The 21,871-nt window shown below is 38.5% G+C and overlaps 1 protein-coding gene across 6 annotated transcripts in view; it reads left to right on the top strand.

Annotated features, from left to right (window-relative positions):
• Positions 1 to 21,871, top strand: part of ETV1 (ets variant 1) — a 65,078-nt gene that overhangs the window by 21,526 nt on the left and 21,681 nt on the right. For 5 of the 6 annotated variants that reach the window (XM_009070775.1, XM_009070776.1, XM_009070773.1 and 2 more), the window contains 3 exons: positions 11,690 to 11,819; positions 13,414 to 13,602; positions 17,466 to 17,713. In XM_009070775.1, the coding sequence (XP_009069023.1) occupies positions 11,690 to 11,819; positions 13,414 to 13,602; positions 17,466 to 17,713 (567 nt within the window). The remainder of the gene's footprint in view (positions 1 to 11,689; positions 11,820 to 13,413; positions 13,603 to 17,465; positions 17,714 to 21,871) is intronic. The other variant, XM_009070779.1, reaches the window with a different exon arrangement.

The following is a 21,871-nucleotide window of genomic DNA, read 5'->3' as shown; positions in this document are numbered from 1 at the left end:
GTGTATACTCAGTGTGTATACGTACGTATTCTGTATATATGTGTATGTATATATATGCCATACATGCATATAGGAAATATAAACACTATGTAATTATCAGTCTTACTGATTGGATGCACATGTAAAATAATCATAAAACTTCAGGAACACTTGGCTTTAGAAAACATATGCAGTTCATGTATTAGTAATGTATGTTCAATTGTGAGTCTCATATACAGTGAGAATACTTTAAGCAGCGGCGGAAGCCTTAAATACCTGTGCTGAGAAGCAGCACCTGGTTGCAGGTGGTAAAAATTCCACTGGCTTCAGAAAGAGCACTTTGCTAAGAGTCTTTGAAAATCAGCCTACTTATTTATGTTCCCAGACATATCCACTTTTGACAATGGCTTCTTTGTTTCCCTGTTGAATCAGTGATAAAAATTGTGAGCTGAATTTTACTGTTGACTCATTTCAATGGCCCGCACCTTTTCCAGTGAAGACTGCGGTTTTTGCAGCAGTTTTTGGTAGTGAACTAAAGATTTAGATTTCAGCCTTGCTTTAATGATCTGTAAATTAGATCTGTTAGACTTGCCTTACTGGTTAGCATTTGTGAAAGTTGAATGTTGAAGCATGAAGAACACGTGTATGTGGTGACAGTCTCTTTCTTCACACGAAGTAAACAAACATCCCATTAGCTACCCTGAGTTAGTGTATACTTGTTTTATGAATGTATACATGTTTTTATTGTTAAAGGCAAAATTGAATTAAAATTAATCTTCTCAAATTGCAGTTTTTTCCCTTTTACTGGCTGTCATTGATTTGCTTTGCTAAAATCAAAGCAAATTGTAAATAATATTTTAATTAGTGGTTTAATTCATGCTAGAGAGTGCTCAGTATATAGTCCATTTCATTCTTTATTGGTGTTTCATGCTTTTGCATATTCTTGAGTAGCTAACTGACAGACAGGCATGATTATCCTTAAGGATAATCTCTTTTATTATGAAGATATTCCTATTTCTGTAGGGACGCAAACTGGCACGCTGGTGATGAGTCTCTGAAGGTAGGCTTCTGAGACTGAGCTACTTCAAACTAGGATCAGCCTTCTGACACCAATCATTTGGGTTATGAACAACAAATGGCAGAAACTGATAAAATCCAGTTTCTTTCGCATTTTGTCCAGCTGCAAATACAAGATCAGTAGCCTTCTCACGTATAGCTGGCTGCTCTTTGCATGAATACATCAGAAAGGAACAACAAAAAGATAATAACTAGATTGATGTAACTCGAAACTTTTCTGTAAGAGGGGAAATGAGGCAGAATCAGTTCCTGTATGTTTTCTGCTGTCAGCATGTTTTCTAAATATCGAGTTGATGATACCTTTAAAACAATAACCAGAAAAAATACAAAATGGTTTATTTTAAAGCTTCTTGTTACTTCTGGCAAAAGAAAGAAATTAGAATTGCCAAAGTTTTCTTCATAATTCTGTTTCTACAAAACCTATTAAAATCCAGACCCAAATCCCTCAAACTGCAGATTTACCTGAAGTGGAAAGTGTGTGTGTGTGTATAAAATGCTGGGATATTGCTGGATATTTTAGTAATGGAAGTTACATAGTGCTTAGCCATTACCTCTTAAAATTTAAATTAAATTTTGGAAATTGCTGCAAATGGAAATCCTGTCCTCAGAAAAGCACACAGACCCTGATTTAGTGGCCAGCTCTTCTCTTTGCATTTAACTTTATTGATAATTCCCAGGTAGGAATACAATTTAAGTTTTCTCCCAGGCTTGATTTTACATTAAGACCTTCCTCTTTAGCAGGAGCTCTAAAGGTGGTTCGCCTCTCCTTGCACCCTGCCTGGGAGCCTTTGGAGCCAGATACATTATCAGTAATTTAAGGAACAAATGCTTCTGATCTCCTCCCAGGATTCTAAGACGGAAGCTAATGCAGGTGAAGAGCAGCCCTGTTTCTCTGTGGGGTCCTGGAGGTTGCAGATCCAGTATAGAGGGATTAAAAATTCTTCAGATATATGTTTTTTCTTTCCTCCCTACAGTTGTCTTTTGCTATCCACGTTTTTTAGTCCAATTGCTACAGAACCCAGCTGGTTTAATTTTATTAGGTTATTGCTTCCTCCTCCAAAGAGTCCTAAGCCTGTGTTTATTTTGGGGGCAGGGGAAGAGAGAGAGCTCTTCCTCCTGCCTCACCTACTTTCCTCAGACATCAAAGTGAGCCAGCTCACTCCTCCTAGCTTAATCCTCCCTTCCTCCCTCCCACCAATGTTCTGCAAATTTCTTTGTATTCTTCTGAGTTACCTGGTGTCCATGGTATTTGTCAGCATGTTCATTTTTGCCCTGGAGGTACTTGCTGGGAGGCAGAGACCCTCTGGCAGCACTTTCCACTCCACTGCCTACAGCTGTGAGTCTCCTACAGCAGGGCAGGTAACTGTCTGGAAAGGAGGGAGAGCACTGCAGGAAGGGGACATAAATCAGAATCAAACAGTGCCTGTGACAGCATTTCTGTGAGATTGCTGCTTTCGGAGGCTAGGAAACTGTGCCGGTAACTGCCACTCCCGCTGCATGAAAATACCTTCTAGACAATTCTTAACTGGAAAGCACAAATCTTTTGGGGGTGAAGGTGAAGAGGGATCAGCTGACCAAAATCATGCCAAAAATATTCCTTTGCTTGGGGGTAGAAGAGTAGAGATGTTCTTGTAGTACCATGTGGCATTTCAGCCAGGTAGCAGCTGCCCAAATAGGCCAAAGGACCTATAGCGATCTAACTGTGTGTTCACTAGTAGCCTCTAGAAAACTTTGCCTTGGAATTGCTCTATCTCTGGATTTAGTGAATAAGTTAACTTTTGTTGATACTTGCTGAAAGTTACTACCCCATCCCCCTCCATCCAGATGGTTTACCCTTTTGGGTGGGCTTTTAAATTTTTTACTGTACTGAATATATTCACAGAATTCAATTTTCAACTGGCATGGTCCTTTTAAATGAGAAGCCAGGTGGCTACAAATATCTGAATTATCTCAGTGGTGCCTTCAGCACTTCCAGTGTCAGAAAGCTGCAGGTGTACCCTCAGTAACTCTAATGAGCATTTCAGAATTTGCAACTGCACAGACAAGAAAACGAGGGATATCTCGCACTAGAAACGATGCTTTATAGCAGTGAACCAATTATTAAGCTGTTATGGATGCAGCCTCTAATATTGTGCTTCCTCTCCCACACTGACTGGGAACACCTCTACCTCTTGGGGAGGCTGCATCCGTCATGGCAGGGGGCGTCTTGGGTTAGCTTCCCAGAAATAGCTGTACCAGCAAAGTTTTTTAGTGTCTTAGCACACAAGCTTTAGAAAAGCACATTTCAGTTAAGGAGTGACATTTATTTTTTTTTGTGAAGAAACATCTAGGAGATTTTTTTTTTTGCTGAACCAGAGTAGGAGCATCATGTAAACTGTCTGGAAATGGCATACGCCTACATTATAGTGATGATTGTGTTGGTCACCTTTTCCCCATGTACAAATGCCCTCATATAAACCTGCTTTATGGATACTGATGCAACTTTGATGTGCTATAAGTATAGTGAATGCTTTTCTGGTTTCTCCTTCAACCTTTGCTTTAACTGGTATTCTCAGAGGCTGTATGCTAATGCCATATCATAGTAAAGATAGGGTTAAATTATGGTGAATATATAGAATTATAATCTACTGATGAATGGGTGATTCAATTAATTTAAAATTGATTTTTAGCAATACTTTTTTAATATCTTTTAGTCATGAATATTTAATGCATTTTGCTTAAGAAATAGGAAAGAAAAAATCTCGTACTTCAAAGCAAGAGAAAGTTATTTTAACAAACAGTGCTTGTTAATATAGATGCATTACTGTAGATCATAAGGTCCAGAATTTCCCAATATCAGTTGTAGGAAAATGTGCAGTTGTTTTCCATCTTGAAACTCTGTGGTAGTAAACAAGAATGAATTCTAGCTTTTGCTGCAGTTCATCTTAACCTGCTTCCTACTTTTTCCTAATTCAAATTCAGAGTAATTTTTAAAATTTTTATTACACCATGTCATCTGAGAGCAGTCTGTGTAGACTTTGAGGGCAAAATCCCACAATTTTGGGCTGTCTTTTATTCTTCATACCCCCTTATCTCTTCCCACCCCCCGAAGATTGTAAAGACTATACTATTATGTAGCATTTGTGCGATGCAGTATTCAAGTAGACCATTAATTGACATGCACAGTATCGTATGCTTTAGGCTGGAAGAGAAAATAAGCAATTTGCTTCATTTTGAAGCATGAATTCTAACTGTTATTAAAGTGCATTTGTAGTTGCATATTTTCTAGTAAAGGTGACAGATTACTTCAAAGCTGGTATTTTCTTTTTGTTAAACAAGGTTCTCAAATAGATCCATCTTGCCCACGTATTCTATTCTTGCCAGTTGGCTTTGAAAGCTGGTGCTTGGGCTCATCGTTCAGAACTAGCTTCCAAAAAATGAGGTCCCATGCTGTTTCTATCTATTGAGCTGGTAGGGGCTGGAAGGATCTGATCTGAAGCCAAGGCGAAGTCTGAATTGATGGAATCATATATAACAGGTTTGCCAAGTACTGCCCAGTTATGAAGTTCCACTTTCTGGGAAGGAGCACTGAGACAAGGGGTGGCAGAGCATTCTCTGTGATACTGGCTATCCTGAGGTTTCCTTCTCTGGACTTAGAGCGAGACTACCACATAGGAAAGAACTAGCTTTTTACTGAATGCATTTTCACACATTTACGTGTGGTTCCTTTCTTCTGCATTCTGTTTTCTCATTTTCTCCCTAGTTGTACATATCCATTTGAAGAGGAAAAAGCTTTCTGCCCTTTATTACAGTAAGGTTTTTGATCATATGTAATGTCTCACTGCAGAGGCATGCTTCACATGCAATTTGCTTACTTTCATTTGACTCTGTGTGTGCACGCAAATACCCAAACACACATGCAGGCTCTGTTTCAGGTGGATGGTCACCACTCAGTGAATCTAGATGGAGGCCAGTTGTCTTTAGGGCTGAATTCTGCATCTTAAACAAGTTCCAGTTTTCTAGATGCAGCCATAAAATGGAAAATAATATCAAGACCAGGCACTTCTTCAAAACGTTACTTGACGGGATTGCATACTCTCCCCACCTGCCATTCCTCACCCCATGCTCCCCTTTCCCTTTCTAGCAGCTTTTGTTTGTGAGGTAGTGAAAGCTCAGGTCTGTTGTCTATGTTCAGTTTTTATATAAACTGCCAGGATAGTCTCTGAAACCACAGTGATGATACATATCTGTGTGTCAGATATCCAATTTGTCACCAGCTTCTTCCAATAGCTGGCAGAGAGCAAGACCTAAATGAAATCCAGTTGACTGGAGCTCGGCTAAGATCTGATAGAGGTGACTTTGATAGATCAAATGGTTGAAGAACTTGGTGGAGTCTGTGTAGATATAATCTGTTCAGCCACTTTTAAATCAGTCCACAGTCTTCAAGTCTTGCTCAGTTTTGCAGCTGTTGCTGTGGTCAGAAACAAAAGGGTTTTTTGCCATTGTCTAGGCAAGAGATTGCCTAGGGTGAAAACAATTGCAGATCTTGCCTCAGTCATCCATGCTTGCAATCACTTCTGTCTTCAGCTGTTGCAGTCATGTGTCTGTGTAGGCTTTTAATTCAAAATCACTGGGAACAGTTTAGCTGGAAGGACTTGGTTGCCTGTCTTTACTGTCTTTCCATCCTTCTTTCTCTGTCCATCTGTCACCTCTCCAACTTAATGTTTTGATGTCGGTTTTTGTTAGTATTAGGCTGCATGCTTATTATTGCAGCAGCAGCAATAATCTCCAGAGTATGAACAAATGGTCAACTGTATTGAGTACCTGCTTCTGTTAATTCCTCCTAAGCATCCCAAAGTTACCAGTAGAATATCTTATCATAATATATAGTGGAATGAAATGGAAAGAGCACCCTGCTTTGGCATCCCGCTCTCTTTAATCAGATGCCTTTTAAATGGGTGTTGAAATTCAGAGTGCAAAGTACAAAGGTCTAAAGCTCAAATTATAATGATCTAGAAATAAATAACCAATAAATACCTTCCAGAATGCAGAAGGCTATTGTTTCATAAGTTAAATGCACAGTTTTGAAACCTCTTCAGAAAATAGATGTAACGCTTGGCATTCTCATCTAGAAGGTTATATGGAAAGGATTTAGTTTTATAGCTCATTGCATCAGACATGCAAATACCTATACTGAATGTATGGTTCAAATGTTGAGTAACTGTTGCAGAAATAGAGCATTTCAGGCCTCATATGAACCCACAATGTTGTGTTTGGATTTTTAAAAAATGTCTACTGATAGGAGCACCTAGGTCATTACTATCACCAAAGAGGTAACCAGCCTTTTACCCTCTTTGATGAACTGTTCATTTGAAAGTAGATTATTTTTTTTGTTAATGCCTACCTGTTGTACTTACAGCATAAATAATTTGCTTGAATCATCAGGTGAGTGCTGTTAAGTTATAGTGAGCGAGGAAAATTGCAAAAACACGAATTAAGGTCCCTGTCCTTAAGTGTATTTCAGTTTGCATTTTGATAGCAGTTTAGAAATGTTATCGCCTGTTTTGTCACAGACATAATTCACATCTTTCTTCAGGCACTGTAAACAAGAGAAATGGTTTAATGGCTCCATAAAAGGCACTCTGTGCTGATAGCTGAGATTAGACCCTTTAGTAATGGATTTTTGTGTGTTGGGGGAAGGGGAGGGCTTGGCAGAGGTAAATGTACTGGAAAAGAATCCTGGAGAGACTCTGATGTATCTGAAGTGCCCACTGCATTTCTGTGTGTATCAAGAGAGAGATTTAAAGTGTGACAGTGTTGGCTTTATCAGTACAGGGGCCTTCTCTTCTTGCTTTTGAAATTTTACCGAGTACTATCTTGGGTCACCTCAGTAAGTCTAGCACCTGGAGTTGTAGTGGTATTAGCTTAAGTATTTTTACATCCTCTGTCGATTCGTCTTGCGGTTGGAAAACATCACATTGCCTATATTCAAACATGTTCACAAAATTTCTCTAAACTTATATTGCGTATTAACAGTTTTCCCTCAATTGATGACAAAAATAAGTGAGTTTATTTACTAGGTTGGGTTTAGAGGGTGATTTGAGCGCATAAATGTGAAACGCAGTTCAGAAACAGCATGTTTAGGCCGTGACTTGCTGTGACATCCCAGTTACTTCCTTTTCTTTACAGGTACCCAAAGTCTTTGAACTTAATACATGTGAATGTAGTATTGCTTAGGAGACATACATTGGAGTTCACTAGCACAAGGAAGGTGTGTTAGTAAATGCTCTTGACCTACACGTTTTGATAATAGGACATCTTTTTCTTTTTGATCAGTGCAGTCAAGATTGCCTGTCTTTAGCCAATGTCATTGAATTGGTAGTAATATTTCATGTCTTTTAAAAATATGTTTAAACCCATTCTTCTTCAGAAAGTACAACCAGATTTTGTGTTCTGGGCAGGAATCTGAAATTTGAAAGTTATTTTTTAACTTTATGTTCAAAGGAGAAATGACTTGCAATTTTACATAAAGTATTCCTCATTTCTTCTTTATCTTCAATAATCATTTCTTGAATTGAAAAATATTTTAAACCATTGCTTAATGCAGTGAATTTCTGGGGCTTTCTCAATAAAAACAATTCAGTTCTATCAGGACAGAGGTGCTACATTGCCTGTTTCTCAGGCTAGGAAGTATACAAATCAGATTCTTCTGAGACAAACTGATTGCTCCTTTTATCTCAGAGTTCTTAATAAAATTGTTCTGCATTTGAGTCGTGAACTGGGTGTTATTATGAACAAAATGTTTGGGGATTAGCCTGTTGACAGCAGAGGAGAACAGCGGTTCAAAAGGAGGGGTAGCAGGTTTCACCCTGTGTTTTTGCATGTTCTATGCGAGTTTACTTTGTGGTGAAATCATTATTGCTTTGTATAAAATCTCGGTCTGCACAGCAGCAAATTATGTATAATATGCAAGCCCTTTTACTCTGTAGTTACAGATAGATATATTTATGCACAGAGACTATGCATACAGTAATGTATTGTACCTTCATCAGTTTGCTACAGATGGTGGCAGTCCTTCTGCTTGCCTTATATCTGCGTGTTGCTTTCAGAGGAGCTCCAGACAGGCTCTGTGGGTCGAGTCCTTTCTGATACCGATAAGCCTGACTTTCCCCAGTAGTTGATATGAGGTGTTGAAGCCATCCATCTAAATACACGTTGTAAGATTGTTTGCCTTTCAAGTTCGGAGGTGGTTATCTGTAAGTAATCACTCGGGATGAAATCTTGGCCCTTGGTCACTTCTTAATAAGATCATTATTAAGGCAGAGTGCGCGTTACTTTAATAGGGTTGAGACTCTGTTCTGGGTTTAAGTAAAATGAATTTGCCATCAGGAAGAAAGAAGTGGTGAGGAGCTGTTTGTTTGAAATGTCATTTTGTTAATTTGAATGTGTTGGTAGCTTGGTATGCTGCACTAAAATTAGATTGTATAAATAAGCAACCCTGCTCTCCTCAAAAGAAAACCGATTGAAAACATAAAATCCAGTTTAGCAAAACGGTGTACGTTTAAAATCTGTTTTAATAGATGCACTATAGAATGAGTGTCACACTAAAATGAAAAGTGATGGGTAGAGGGTTCCAGTGATGATATGAGAACTGCTTTGAACATTTGAAATTTTATTGTTGGAATAAGTCTGTCATCTTTGGCCACACTTAAAATATGGTTTGAAAGGGCAAGTAGCCTTTAAGAAAGCCCCCCAAAAATGCAGTAAGTATTTTTATCAAGCTATGCTTTTTCCTTTCTGCCTCTGAAAGTGTACACTTAGGAAGTTACAGATAATGCTTAACATGGTGACTGTGTCAGGGGACTGCCTGAGGAAGGCTTTAAATTTTACAGCTACATTATCTTTCTGGCTGTAGTTAAGATAAAGATCTAGTATAAAAATCACTTTGGACTGTAATGCTTTCCCTAAATGAAATGAAGGTGTTAACCTACTTGATTTGATACACTTTACCCTTGCTTATAAAGCTGGGAGGAAGGTGAGGTAAACTTTAATTAAAACTACAGCACAGATGCCTTCTAGCACTGTGCCCTGTACCTTGCTAGGACTGTACAGTAAGCAAAATAAAACGTACCTCGCAGTCGAGGCAGCAGGCTGGAGCCGTGTTCAGTGAAAGTAATTTAATTAGTGTTGATCATGACTCCAGATGATGGTGATTTGATAAGGAATAATTTAGTACTTAACAGCCTTTTACATGCACCAACTCCATGTGGGAAGGTAAAGCAAATTGCACAAAATGAATGTGCTGCTTTCACTTGTGCCTGTGCCAGTGAGCTGGAAAACTGCCTGTTAGCAGACGTTCAGGCTCTCAGCGCTGTGATGAAATACCCAGCCAGTTCTCCGCACAGGGCTGTGGTGTGGGAGTCTCTGTACTCCCGTTATTTAAAAATAAATAAGGGAAGTAATTTTTCATAACAGATTAACTCCGAGGAAGTAGCAAAGTAAAAATAAAAATTAAAAAAAAATAGAGTAGCGTGTGGCCTTTGTGCAAATATGTGATACTGGCTTTAAAAAGGAGTCTTGTTGCAGTGGCGTTTTAGTTCTCTGATTCAAGTCAAAGACTTTGCCTACCTTTGCATCCCAGGCACCATCCCAGAGTTGTGGGGCCCATCATGTGCATTAAATGTGTGGTGTGTATTATCTGACTAAGACACAGCAAGGAGAGTCAGCAGTAAAAGTTTACTAGCAAAAACCTGAAGTACACTACTGGATGTCAGCCTGCTTTGCAATTGTAGTGGAAAACTAACTGGGCTGTGTTTTACTAAATTATTCAATTTCAGAATCTTTTTTCAAGAAGTTCATATGGTCCTTTATGTTAGTGCAATTTCAGACATTTTTTTTCCAGAAGAGTTCTTTCCTTGTTGCGACATTCACTACTTTTCATCTTTATTTCATAAGTTACTGTGCTGTGCATATGCATTTGTGTACCTGTTTTACTGTCTCCTTTCTAATCGTTCCACATAACTATTATCCACTAAATAAAATAGCTGAATAGCAGTTTTAGAGATAGTTCTTGTCAGTTGTGTGCAAATATGTGTCAGAATAGCATGGCGTTATATTGCAGATGTCTCAACTGAAAGGCAGTAGTAGAAGCTGTCATGTAGTAGGGTACAAGGGGAACTATTTGTGAAAGAGTTCTGAGTGTTGCCCAACCATGAGGAAACCCATAGTGAAAATCTGGAATCCAGATCTTACTCAGAGGCACTGGAGTTCATTGGTTCTAATGCTCACTTCTTAGACACTATTTCATTTATCTCCCCACCAAACACAGGTGTATGTATGTAGGTGCATTTGTATCAGAAAATAGGTAGTCTGTAACAAATTGTTTTTCCTAAGTTCAGGTGCAAGAGAAGGGGCAAGATGCTACTTGATGGTATATAATAATAGCCTGATTTTGTGCTGAGATTCTCTAACAGCAACTGCTGCATGTATGTGGGTTTTGACAGAGATGCAAGTGTCTGTATCAGGCTGGAATGTGATGTTCAAACTGTGTTGTTTTGGTGACAACATCAAAAATAAGTGATAAAATTATCTCTGAATTCAGGGTAGCTCAAAGTTGAAAAATGTATTTACAACCTCATTTTATTTAAACCTTGGCAGGTATGTTCTCAAGCTGCTCCATACCTGTCTTTTAATCCTTTGTCCTCCTAGACACTTAGGTTTGTCAGTATCAGGTGAACTCTGAATTTTCGTCTGCTTTAATTTTGGTTATGGTTGGATATGAGATAAGGAAACTTGTCTGCCTTAAACCAATTTGCTGGTTAATCCTGTCTTTACTTTTGGCCTTTTACTTAATACAGACCAATTTGTGCTTCTAATTAATGATGCATTTCTGTCACACCCCCTCTGGTGTTTTACTTTGTAGCTTTTTTTAAAGTATGATTAATTTTGTGTGTGTGTGTGTGTTTGTATCATGTTTACTATTGACTTTGGTGAGGCCAGGGTTTTATCTTGTGTATTTTTGAGAAAAAGTACAGAAGCCATTTCTTTTGGATTTTTTTTCAGATGTTACTTATAACTAAAGGCATGTGTAATCATCCAGTTTCAAGAATTTCAACCCAAATTTTCATGCGTTCTGTGGGACAAAAAGATTACTGATCATATACTTGAGGCTTATACATGAGAAATTTATTTTGAAATCATTTGTGTGGCACTCTTTGAAGTGAACTACTGTTGCATTTAGAGCTAAAAGCTACCTTACTGATATTACTTAGAAACATTTGGTGCCTGAGAAGTATTTTGCCTCTGACAACATTTACAGTAGTTAAGTAAATATAAGTGGGCTGTTATTTTCCTGCTAATGAGATGGGATGCTGGCCATCGTTCTATTAAACAATAAAAGTGATAATAGTCAATTCTCTGGTCTATTTTTTTAGGCTTTATATTTTTAAACTTTTTTTAGACTTTATAGATCTCTGGTGCCTGTTTTTTCAGTTGACACCCATAGAAATATTTGAAATGTTTGTTTCCTGTGTTGTTTTTAGCATTGCAATAGTTCAATTAATCATGTGTTTAATTAGCAGTATCTAGCTTACTTGAGAAAGCCAATTGTTAATATCATACTTGGGTTTTAATATAATTTTCTTTCTCTTTCCAGTGGCTTTTCATGGTCTCCCTGTGAAAATCAAGAAGGAACCCCATAGCCCGTGTTCAGAACTTGGCTCTGCTTGCAGTCAAGAGCAACCATTCAAGTTCAGTTATGGGGAAAAGTGCCTGTACAATGTCAGGTAAAGCAATCAGGAGCATGTTTGCAGTGAGAACTGCTGATTTAAATGAGGGCTGACTAAAGAGTAATAAAACCATAATAGAGATCTTGGAAAAGTTACCTCTTCAGCAGATAACAGACTGATGAGATAATGCATTTAGTTGATGAACACTGATGGATTTGTTTACAGTTGTATCAAACACTTACATAATCATTTTAAAGCAGTGTTTTTCATCAAAATGCATATTCCTCATTCCTCCTCCATGGGAGATAGCCAGAGTTTAAAAACCCAGGGTGCGAGTGTGAAATAGAAGGAAGGAGTGTCTTGCTTTCTGCAACTTGTGTTGAAAGTACTTTCTAAATGCATTACGCACATTAGGAAGGAGAGAGAGAGAGAGACAGAGAGATGTGTAAGAGGCAAGAGATTGGCAGGTCTGAGCAATGCATTAGGTTTTTGACAAGTTTTACAGATGTTGCATGTTTGTATTTGTGGGTGATTACAATTTAAAATAGTATTTCATTAGGCTCTGCTTCTTTGGTACTTATTCAAAAGCAAGTTGTCTTCTTTTATAGGGATAGATAATAAAAGCTTTATTTATTTGTGGGTGGTGGAGAGGCTTGATACCTCTTCATTCCTTATTGACTTTCTTTTGGTTGCATTTATGTGTCACTCCTTCCTTTAGTCTCTGCAGTGAAGGATTTCTTATTGACATTTCAGCCTATTTTAGAAACTTTCATCTAGCTTGTGAGTTTTTATTCTCATTAATGTACTGCCATAACTGTGAGCACTTAAAGCATTTATATTTAACTTTTTGGATATGAAAGGGAAAAAATAAAAAATACAAGTCTGCCACCTTTTCCAGTCATAAAGGAATGATTTTGATTTGAAAAATCAAATACATCCATTGATGGATTTGATGGGTGCTAGGGCACCTGAGATAGGAAAGTATGTAAGCTTGTGCTTACTATCTGCCTAATGTCTGCATTTTTCCTGTTTAGAAAGAGGGATGATCAAAGTGTTCTCAAGTCCTTTCCTGATTTGAGACACCTTTGAAAATAGCTTCTCTGTATTTGTAGGACCAGCACTTTATTTTCGAGAGAAAGGAGGAAAAAAAAACCCCACCAGTTGGGAGAGGCTGCTGACATCCTAGTGTGGGTAGTTAAGCCAACATACCATTGTTTTTCTGGGTCAGATCCCTTCCCTCTAGCTGTATTGTTTTACGGTCTCACTTTGTGGTTTGTGCAAGCTTTAAAAAAGAGTCTTGACAGGCACTGTTGGCTCTTCCTGCACTAGTCCAGGTGCTTCTACTTTTATGTATTTTGTATACCTCCTATTAGAAAGTCACTGTAAGAGCAAGTCCTTTAAAAATACATTTCTGTGCCCCAGAGAAGAAAATGCTGTGTTGAACCACTTGCCTCTAACATGATTTGTTCTGTGCTCGTAGTATAAAGTAGAGAATTCCTCTGCCCCAAACTGGTTAATAAGTTAACTATAATAAAAAGCTTATAAATGTGGCATTTGGGGTGGTGGTTTCATTTATATAGAAGCTACAGGTCTGTTTTTTCTTTCTTCAAAAAACCCAACTTGACTGGCTTTTCCCTTGCTTTACTAACAGTGCCTATGATCAGAAACCACAAGTGGGAATGAGGCCCTCCAACCCACCGACGCCATCCAGCACTCCTGTGTCACCGCTGCACCATGCCTCCCCAAACTCAGCTCAGACTCCTAAACCTGACCGGGTTTTCCCTACCCATCTCCCTCCATCCCAGTCCATTCAAGACAACAGCTTCCCTATGGACCACAGGTAAAACACAAAACATGTGAGGGACCCATGCAGGAGGCATTTCAGTTGTGGCTGCAAGTCTTTTATATAGGATAGTACTGGCTTCCTGCCCACAACTATTCACTTTTAGGCTGGGGTACCAAGGTGCAAACCAGCAAGGTTCATAGTGTCAGAAATATGTGTTTTATAAAAAGCTGGCGCCTGGCTTCATACACTACTGTAAGAGTTCATATTGGCAGTGACAGAATTTTAATGACTTGCGGCTTCTGTCCTGTGAGGGTGATTACTGAGTGCTGGATAATCTCATCTAGGCTCCCTTTCCCACGAAAGGTTGGACCAGATAGTCTTTCAAGGTCGCTTCCAACCTGGGTTATTCTATGATTCTGTGATTCACTTGAGGCTAGAAAGCCCTACGAGGTAATGAAGTCACTAGCAAGCATGTTCCTGACTATAAATATCTGGCCTCTTGCTAAGCAGTTCACCTATCTGAGAGATAAGTGGCCATGTTACGGTGTTCCTGCTTCAGAATATTCTTTGGAAGGGTGGATCATTTTTCCAAATCCTTTTGTAATGTAGAATTTCAAACAAACTAAGATGCCAACATAAACTGTGCTTAAATAACATTAGTCTGAGTAAAAGCCACAAAAGCTAGAGACTAGCATTAAAGCTTCAACTGTCCTTAAGTCACCCTGTTTTGTTTTGATATGTTAGAAATCCCTGGACAACTATCTTTGTTAGCTCAGTTTTGCAACAGATATGCTCAGTGGATTTTCCTGGTTTTTGAGCCCAAACACTTGTTTGTGGAATTCTATTTATCCTAACCTTTATTGTATGAACCTGTTTTTGTCTGCTGTGTTGTGATTGCTCTTGAACATTTAAAATTCCAATAGTGTGTAGAGAGAGGTATGTTCAGCAACTCAACTTACCTCTTAAACATTAGCAAATTAAGAAGAACCTGAAAAGAAAATCAGTTGTTGGGAGTGTGATTTGCATGCTTCTGCTCTAATAAGGGCTATTATCTCCAGGGATTTGTACAAATCGCTTCTGAAGGGGGTTGCTAAGGTTAATATTGCTGTTTTATGCTCTGCTGAGATAGCTATAAATACCACCCAAGGTTCTTTACAAGCCCTTCTGGCAGTGAAGAAACACTGAATCGGCCCCTTCAGCTTGCAGAGTCACTGTCTTCTCCCCTGCCATGGACTGTGGTTGAACCATGCAGGCCCTCAGTGAAGCCAGGCAGTGATTTTGATTACAGGATGGTGAATAAATGTTTCTGTATACACACCAGTCAAACTGTCAGGAGACTTAAATCTCTAGAAGCTAAATGGCTTATGTGCAGAGAGCAGTAGTAAGATTTTTTTCAGATGAGAAAACCATTTTGTTTTAAACCAACTTGTAAAGACAGCACTGAACCTGTGTGTGAGCCCTATTTTGAGTATTTATAGACAGTTGCATACACCTTAGTATATTTTTCTATATCTATAACACTTGCTCTGCACAAGCCTTGTAGGCTCTTTACATGATTTCTGCTTCTCCCCTGCCCTGCCCAAGTCTTCCATATTCATGTGTTTTAGGGCATTTTGCACTAATGCTTCCATTCTGTAATAGAACATCGTGTGTTTTAGTGAAGTTCCAAAATAGCTGACTCAAACCAAAAAAAGAATCTTATTTTTCTCCTTTTTTAAAGAAAGGTGCAATTGTAGTAGAAGATATTTTTACCCCATTTTCTTATTTATTTTGAATCTTCTCACTTCTAGTTGTTTGAAAAAAATGTTTAATTTATATTTTTGTGAAATTCCTTGTTGAGCTTCCTGATTTACAGGGTGATAACACTACTACAATGTGTGTATTCAGAAAGTGTCATTTAAATAAATAACCTGCCTATGTGAGTTCATATATAAATCTCTAACTCAAAGCATATTTCTTTGGAACATGCACTGGTGGCATAAGGTAGCATTAGTATCTAGTACACACAGCCCATACATCTTCATACAGGGCATGAATATATGAACGATAAGTGGTCTTAACAAGTACCAACAGGAAACAAATCCACTTGTATAAACAAATGGCTTGATTCCATACAAAGCTTCCAGTACAACAAGTATTATTAACTTCCTTTGAGGCTTTGTGAGTGAGTCTGTTTCTTATTTTATCTTCAAGTTGCAATTTTCTGATTCACTCCTTGACAGTTCTTAATGATAATTTCTGCTTCTTTTTTTGGCTAATGAAAAAAGGAAAAGAGGGAAATGAATGCAGTGCCAGTCAGCCTAACTGTTTCATAATACATTTGAGTTTCTAAGTTTATTTTCTGCAGGTGTAGGTGGAATTGCAAAACCCAATGTTACAGTGCAGTACTCTTTCTACTGCAAAAATTATAGTATTTACAGCAGCATTAAAAAAATAATTTTATCTCCACTACTATGCCGTAATGGTTTCAATCTCTGTAGTTTTCACAGTATTTGTTATTAAGCTATGACAGTAAATATTTGTCAGACCAAGTTACAGAAGTATTATGATAGGAGGCAGTAGAGTTTAAATTGTCTCAGAAACATGTACTACCTATGAGTTGATAGTCAAGGGTTTTATTGCTTGTGCAGTCAGACCCCTGCATTGTTCCCCATTCACCCAGTTTTCTCCAAAATAAAGCTTTTGCTTGCATGAATCAAAGTTCGTTGAGATCCAAAGTACAGGAAGCTCAAGAATGATTAGGTCTTCATTTTTTAGTGTGACAGTGAGAAACATCCAGAGAAGGTTTCTTTTTTTTCTTACTTTTATTTTTTTTAAGTGTATCTTGTATATAATAAGTGACAACAGAACTAGTAAGCAGCTTGTTGCAACAATGTTGCATCTGCTGTTGATTAGTGCAAACACAAGATTACTACCATGGTGGTTACTACTGTGGTAATCTGCAGGAGATGGCAGAAAGACTTAGTGCAGTTCATCAGGGCACAGTGGGAAAATAGCATCCTGGTATTCTTCTGTATGCTTCTGAACCCACAGATGTCCAAGTAATTACATTCAAGCCTTTTAGTTCGGGTAGATGGGCTTTATGGGAGAAACAAGCACAGGTTCTTGAGTAGCATTGCATGTAAATCAAGTTACTTTAAAACTGAATTCTCTGATTTTATGCCTGCGGAAGAGCATTTGGGAGTAGCAAGTGGCAGTGTGGCTTCTATGGATTACTTCTTCATGTAGAAATGACTAAGAGAACAAATTGAGGCAGGAGGGTAATTCTTAAGCATTGTTTCTCTTAGCAAAAATTTGTACCCTCTCCTTTTACTGGGGTGCTGACATTCCCTTCCTGTTGCAGCTGGAACGCAGTGCCATCCTTGCAGGTACACTTCTCATGGTACTATCCATGAGAGGACAGAATGGTGGACTTTTACCCTGGAATGTTTCCAGATGTTAGACCAGGCAATGCTCTGTATTCGGAATGTTTGTTGTGGTCAAAATGGTTTCTGTGTAATAGGAAGATTGGTAAGAGTAAAATCGGAGTACAAGGAATATGTTGCTAACACTTGTAAAAGAGCAGAGAACTTTACTTATGTCTCCTTCATGTTACTGTGGTAGAATGCCAGTCTTTCTACTGTTTTGAAGCTAGTGCATTTCCTGTTTGCTTCTTCTGTTGAGAGAAGATACTGAAAGCAAAGAGGATGTGATGGGGACAGGTCGTAGAGCTCATATTAATAGGTGGAGGTTTTTGTTTTCTCTGCTTGTTGCTGTTCCACAGTGCCAGTGATCCTGATGGGAGCACTTGACATCATCATAAGCAAAGTGTTTGTTACTGAGAAAGTGATACAACCACTAATAATGACCTATGAAGATGTTTGGGAAACAGACTGTAGCTCAAGTCCTTTACATGACCTCTCTAACTTGTGTCCTAGATTTCGCCGCCAGCTCTCTGAACCTTGCAATTCTTTCCCACCTTTGCCTGCAATGCCAAGGGAAGGACGTCCAATATATCAGCGCCAGATGTCTGAGCCAAACATCCCTTTCCCGCCTCAAGGTTTTAAGCAGGAGTACCATGATCCAGTTTATGAACACAACGCTATGGTTGGCAGTGCAGCCAGTCAAAATTTTCCCCCTCCTCTGATGATTAAACAGGAACCTAGGGATTTTGCATATGATTCAGGTAGGTGAGACTCTCCTTTAGTTCTGTGTAGTAAAGGAATAAATGAGTTTGAGACACTACTATTGATGTTTTGATCTTATGAATTGAAATTTGCTGTTTTGATGCCTAAATCTCATAAATTCATGTATGTCTGAGATAGCTTGCAAAGTAGTAAGATTGCTACACAGTAAGGTGTGACTTGTGCCACCATTGCTTGCTCTTTAAAGGATTTAATTTTCTAGAACTCTCTGTCCAGAAAGTGCGCAGGTTAAAGAAGCTGGGGAAGACAAAGTCATGGGTGCAAAACTAAGCTTTGCACAAGGTTCTGTTCTGTACTATCGCATCTCTGACCTCTGAATTTGTGTGCTCCATTTTACGAGCTCTTTCATTTGCCTGCCAGAAATAGAGGACTCTTTCTCCTCTTGCTTGCGTTACTTTAAATCAGGAGTAACTCCGCTGAAGTGGAGTTTATACAGCTATAAAACCAATGAGGGAGAAGAATCAGCCAAATTGGTGTCAGCTTCTCAGTTTGTGCATACTGCTGTGTTTTGTGGAGGTACATAATCTGTGATGCCAGGTTGCTGATGTAGAGAATACGCTGTTGCTATTAATAATGTTTATTATGATTGTGCTTATAGGGCAGCTGGAATGGAGCCTTATTGCTCTACGAACAGTACAAAACAAAGGAGGTGGTGGCAGAGTCTGCTCTCAATAGCTTCTGATCAAAATAGAAAAGATAAGCAATGGAAAGGATAGAAAATAAATCAAGGGAATAACTTTATAAATGTTTGCCATGATTTAAACATGATCTTTATACTTGTGAAAAGAGAGAGACAGAATTTGGGAAGCGAAAAAGGAGTTTAGAAATGAGTACCAAGTAACAAGGAGAAGGAAACTGGAAAGAAGGAAGCTAGAAAGGTGGTACGGAGATAAGCTGAGATGAAAACAGCATGGAGTGGGCTAGGTGGGGTAAACACTTGATCAATATGAAGCCAAGAAAATGCAATCAAAACATGTTTTTCAGTGTAGCGTAAGTGATTTCTGCAGCTCCTCTTCAGTTTCTGCTTCCGTCCCGCTTTGTGTATGCCACACTGTTGAAAGGGAGGGATTCAGCATGTCCCAACCCTGCTTCCGTAGGAGGGTACGTTGCCTTCATACACATGCATGCTGGGTTGGGAAGAAGGAAAGGGTGGCCTTGTCTGACTTCAGTCTGATTCCCTCTTCTTGTGGGTGCTGCTGTACCTGCAGGGCTTTCCTGCTAGTTCAGTCTCTGGCTAGATGCTTTTGCAGTTTATTTCCCAAAGGCTACACTACAGCTGAGTTGAAGCCTCCTTTGAAAATGACAAACTATCTTGAAATTGGTGCAGTGTAGAACTGGTTTATTGTTTTTTTCTGTAGCTAACTCAACACTGTCTATTTAGTGGGGTTCTTTGTGGTATCATTTTTGTAAAGTGTTTGTTACAGAGTTGATCTCAATGGTAGAACAGGGGAATTTGGAAAGTAGAGCTTTCTCCTTTCTTACTTTTGACAAGCAAAGAACCAGCCCTTAGGTAAATTTGAGTTAGGCCTGTACAGGGAGGAGACCAAGGGTGAAATATTTCTCCAAGTTGAAATACAGGACAAGATAAAAAGTTCACATTACAAGGATCTGATCTAGAACTCAACCCATTCATTGATGAGTGTTCTGAGATACGTGGCTTTGGCAGTTGTGTATCTCTAATCTTACAGGGCAGCATGGGATAGACTGTGTAGTTAATGTGGCAGTGGATAAAAATTGGGGCACTGCAGCTTCAGGCACTGCCAGTCCCTTACAACCTTCACAGGCACTGTTTTTTATTCTGCTAAATTAAAGGTCAGAAAAAGACCCTTTTGTAAACATGCTTCATATTTGACTCAGAAGCAGGATTCCCTTATTGCATACTATTTTAAATCTGGGTTGGCTGCTGGCATTATTCTTTCTTTGGAATGTTCTTTGTGGAAAAAAGCTGGAAATTTTATTCTGAAAGGAAGATGTGCAAACTTGTATCCAGTCCTGTCATGCCTTTTTTTTTTTGTGCCAGCAAGAGCAACATTCCACTTTATAGTAATGATGTTCAAGCAAAATTGTTGTTTCTTTTGTAGATGAATGATTAGTTTTTAAAAATGTAATAGCTGTGTAACCAGTGGTCATGAAAAATTAATCTGTTGGTATCAGGAAGTACTTTTATTGGCCTCAGAATCACTGCATTTAAGTTGACACATCTGTACACTCCATAAATTGCAGTCAACAACTGTGGTCTGTTGATATTTTGTCTTGTTACCATCTGTTCTCTAGAAACCATCATTTTCCATCCTTGCTAAGAGTACATTAAATAACCCCTTAGGAAACATAATGTATTTGTCACTGAATCATTGATTTCATTTTTCACCTATGGATGTTCAGGGAAGAAGGAATGCCAGGGTGAAAAGTCTTTTTTGCATGGTATTTTATTGCAGCTCAGATAAGAATACAGAAACATATTTTAAAAGTTCGTTGTAATGCACTGAGATGTTCCTTTTGGGATGTTTTTGAAAGAGCCTCATAAAAGTTCATTGCTTTTGTTCGCTATTCTTTTATACTTTGTGGGAAGCTGGTGAATGAAAAGCATTATTACAGAATGATTATAACTCTATTAAAACATGACATTAATTATGACATGGGAAATGGCAGATCAATTAGTTGTAATTGTAATTGCAGGTATGCAATTTCTGCTGCAGACTGTTTGAGATAATGGAAAAAGAAAAATGTCAACAGAGTAGAAGCTCTTCCTTAGCCATCTACAATTCTGGAAGTCACAGCTCATCATACATGTTCAATCAGACCTTATGTTCTGCCACAGATTTTATTTTTTTCATGGCTGACAGTCAGATGTATTTAGTACTTGATGCTATATCTAGCCACTATAAGCACAAAGATGCAGCCAATGACATCACTAATGATTTTGCATCACTAACCAGTATACTCAAAAAGCCTTCCCAAGGCCTTTGTTTACAAGGCTTAATAGTGGGCATCCCTGTACAGTTAGCACTTCTTGAATTCACTTAAAGTACTCAGGTACTTAAATCAACAGGCTGAATTTGATATACCTCATCTATTCTGAGCTGTATTTTTAGGCAGGATCTTTGCAGGATTGATCCTTTCTACATAATGTAGTGTATTTGCAAATACACTAAGGTGTTGACTAGCTATGTGTGTATCAGTCAATACTAAAAACCTAGTTTTAAAATGGCATCTTAAATTATTAAGTTTAAATCTCCTATTTTGTTTAGCCCAAATGAAATAGTTATTTTGGTTAAGAAATTTTTGTGACTGTGTATTTGGAAACTGAAATTTGCCACGCAGTGGTGTTGGAGATAAGTAAAGGAGAAATTGTTGCTTGCGTATGCTTATTACTGATTGCCAAGAATGTCTCTATTGAAATCTAGATAGATTCAGTATTTCCTGTGCAGGTTAGAGGCATTACAAGGGCTATTCTCACAGTTTAATTTCAGGGTAGATTCAAAATTAATACGCTTAGATGGACCTTAGAAAATTTAGATTCTCTCCTTGTCACTTCCAAAATTTTCTTCTTAGATACTAGTCACATCACTTAAAGAATGAACTCTCCAGGCAGAATTATTAGCCTCCATGTCTTGCTTTCTTGCTCATCCCTTTAATTCCTGAAGCCTCACAAGCAATAAATACCTTGTGTTGGCATGTGAGAATGGATGGGTAACTGCCCCTCTGTTAAGAGAGATGAGCGGAGGCAGAGAGACACCTCAGATATATATACCTGTTTATTTTGGGTAGCCAGTTAAGACTAGATAATTTTTAAAGAACATTACGTACTACATATGTTCAAAGCTTAGCTCCCAAGGACTTTCTTTGTATTTCTAGATGAGGAAGTACAGGAACATCAGATTGAGGTCTCAGTGTAGGCACTGAAAAAATAAGAAATACAAAATACCAAAAATCTGGCAAAAGCAATGTGGCTGCTTTGGGAAACCGTGTTGGGGCTAGAATAGGCTTTGTTGGGGCCTAAAATTGACTGTTCAGCTGTATTATCTTTTCCTTTCTTGAAATCTTCTGCCTCATTAAGTATACAACTTACAGCCCCTGTAACAAATGAAGCAGTGGCTCCACCTGCAAAGCTGTTTACAGCATGGCTCTCCCTCCCCCAA

The sequence above is a fragment of the Acanthisitta chloris genome, unplaced genomic scaffold (assembly GCF_000695815.1).
Source record: "Acanthisitta chloris isolate BGI_N310 unplaced genomic scaffold, ASM69581v1 scaffold39882, whole genome shotgun sequence".
Taxonomy (NCBI): domain Eukaryota; kingdom Metazoa; phylum Chordata; class Aves; order Passeriformes; family Acanthisittidae; genus Acanthisitta; species Acanthisitta chloris.
The sequence above is the reverse complement of the archived record's forward strand: the minus strand, read 5'-3'. Positions and strand labels throughout refer to the sequence as shown.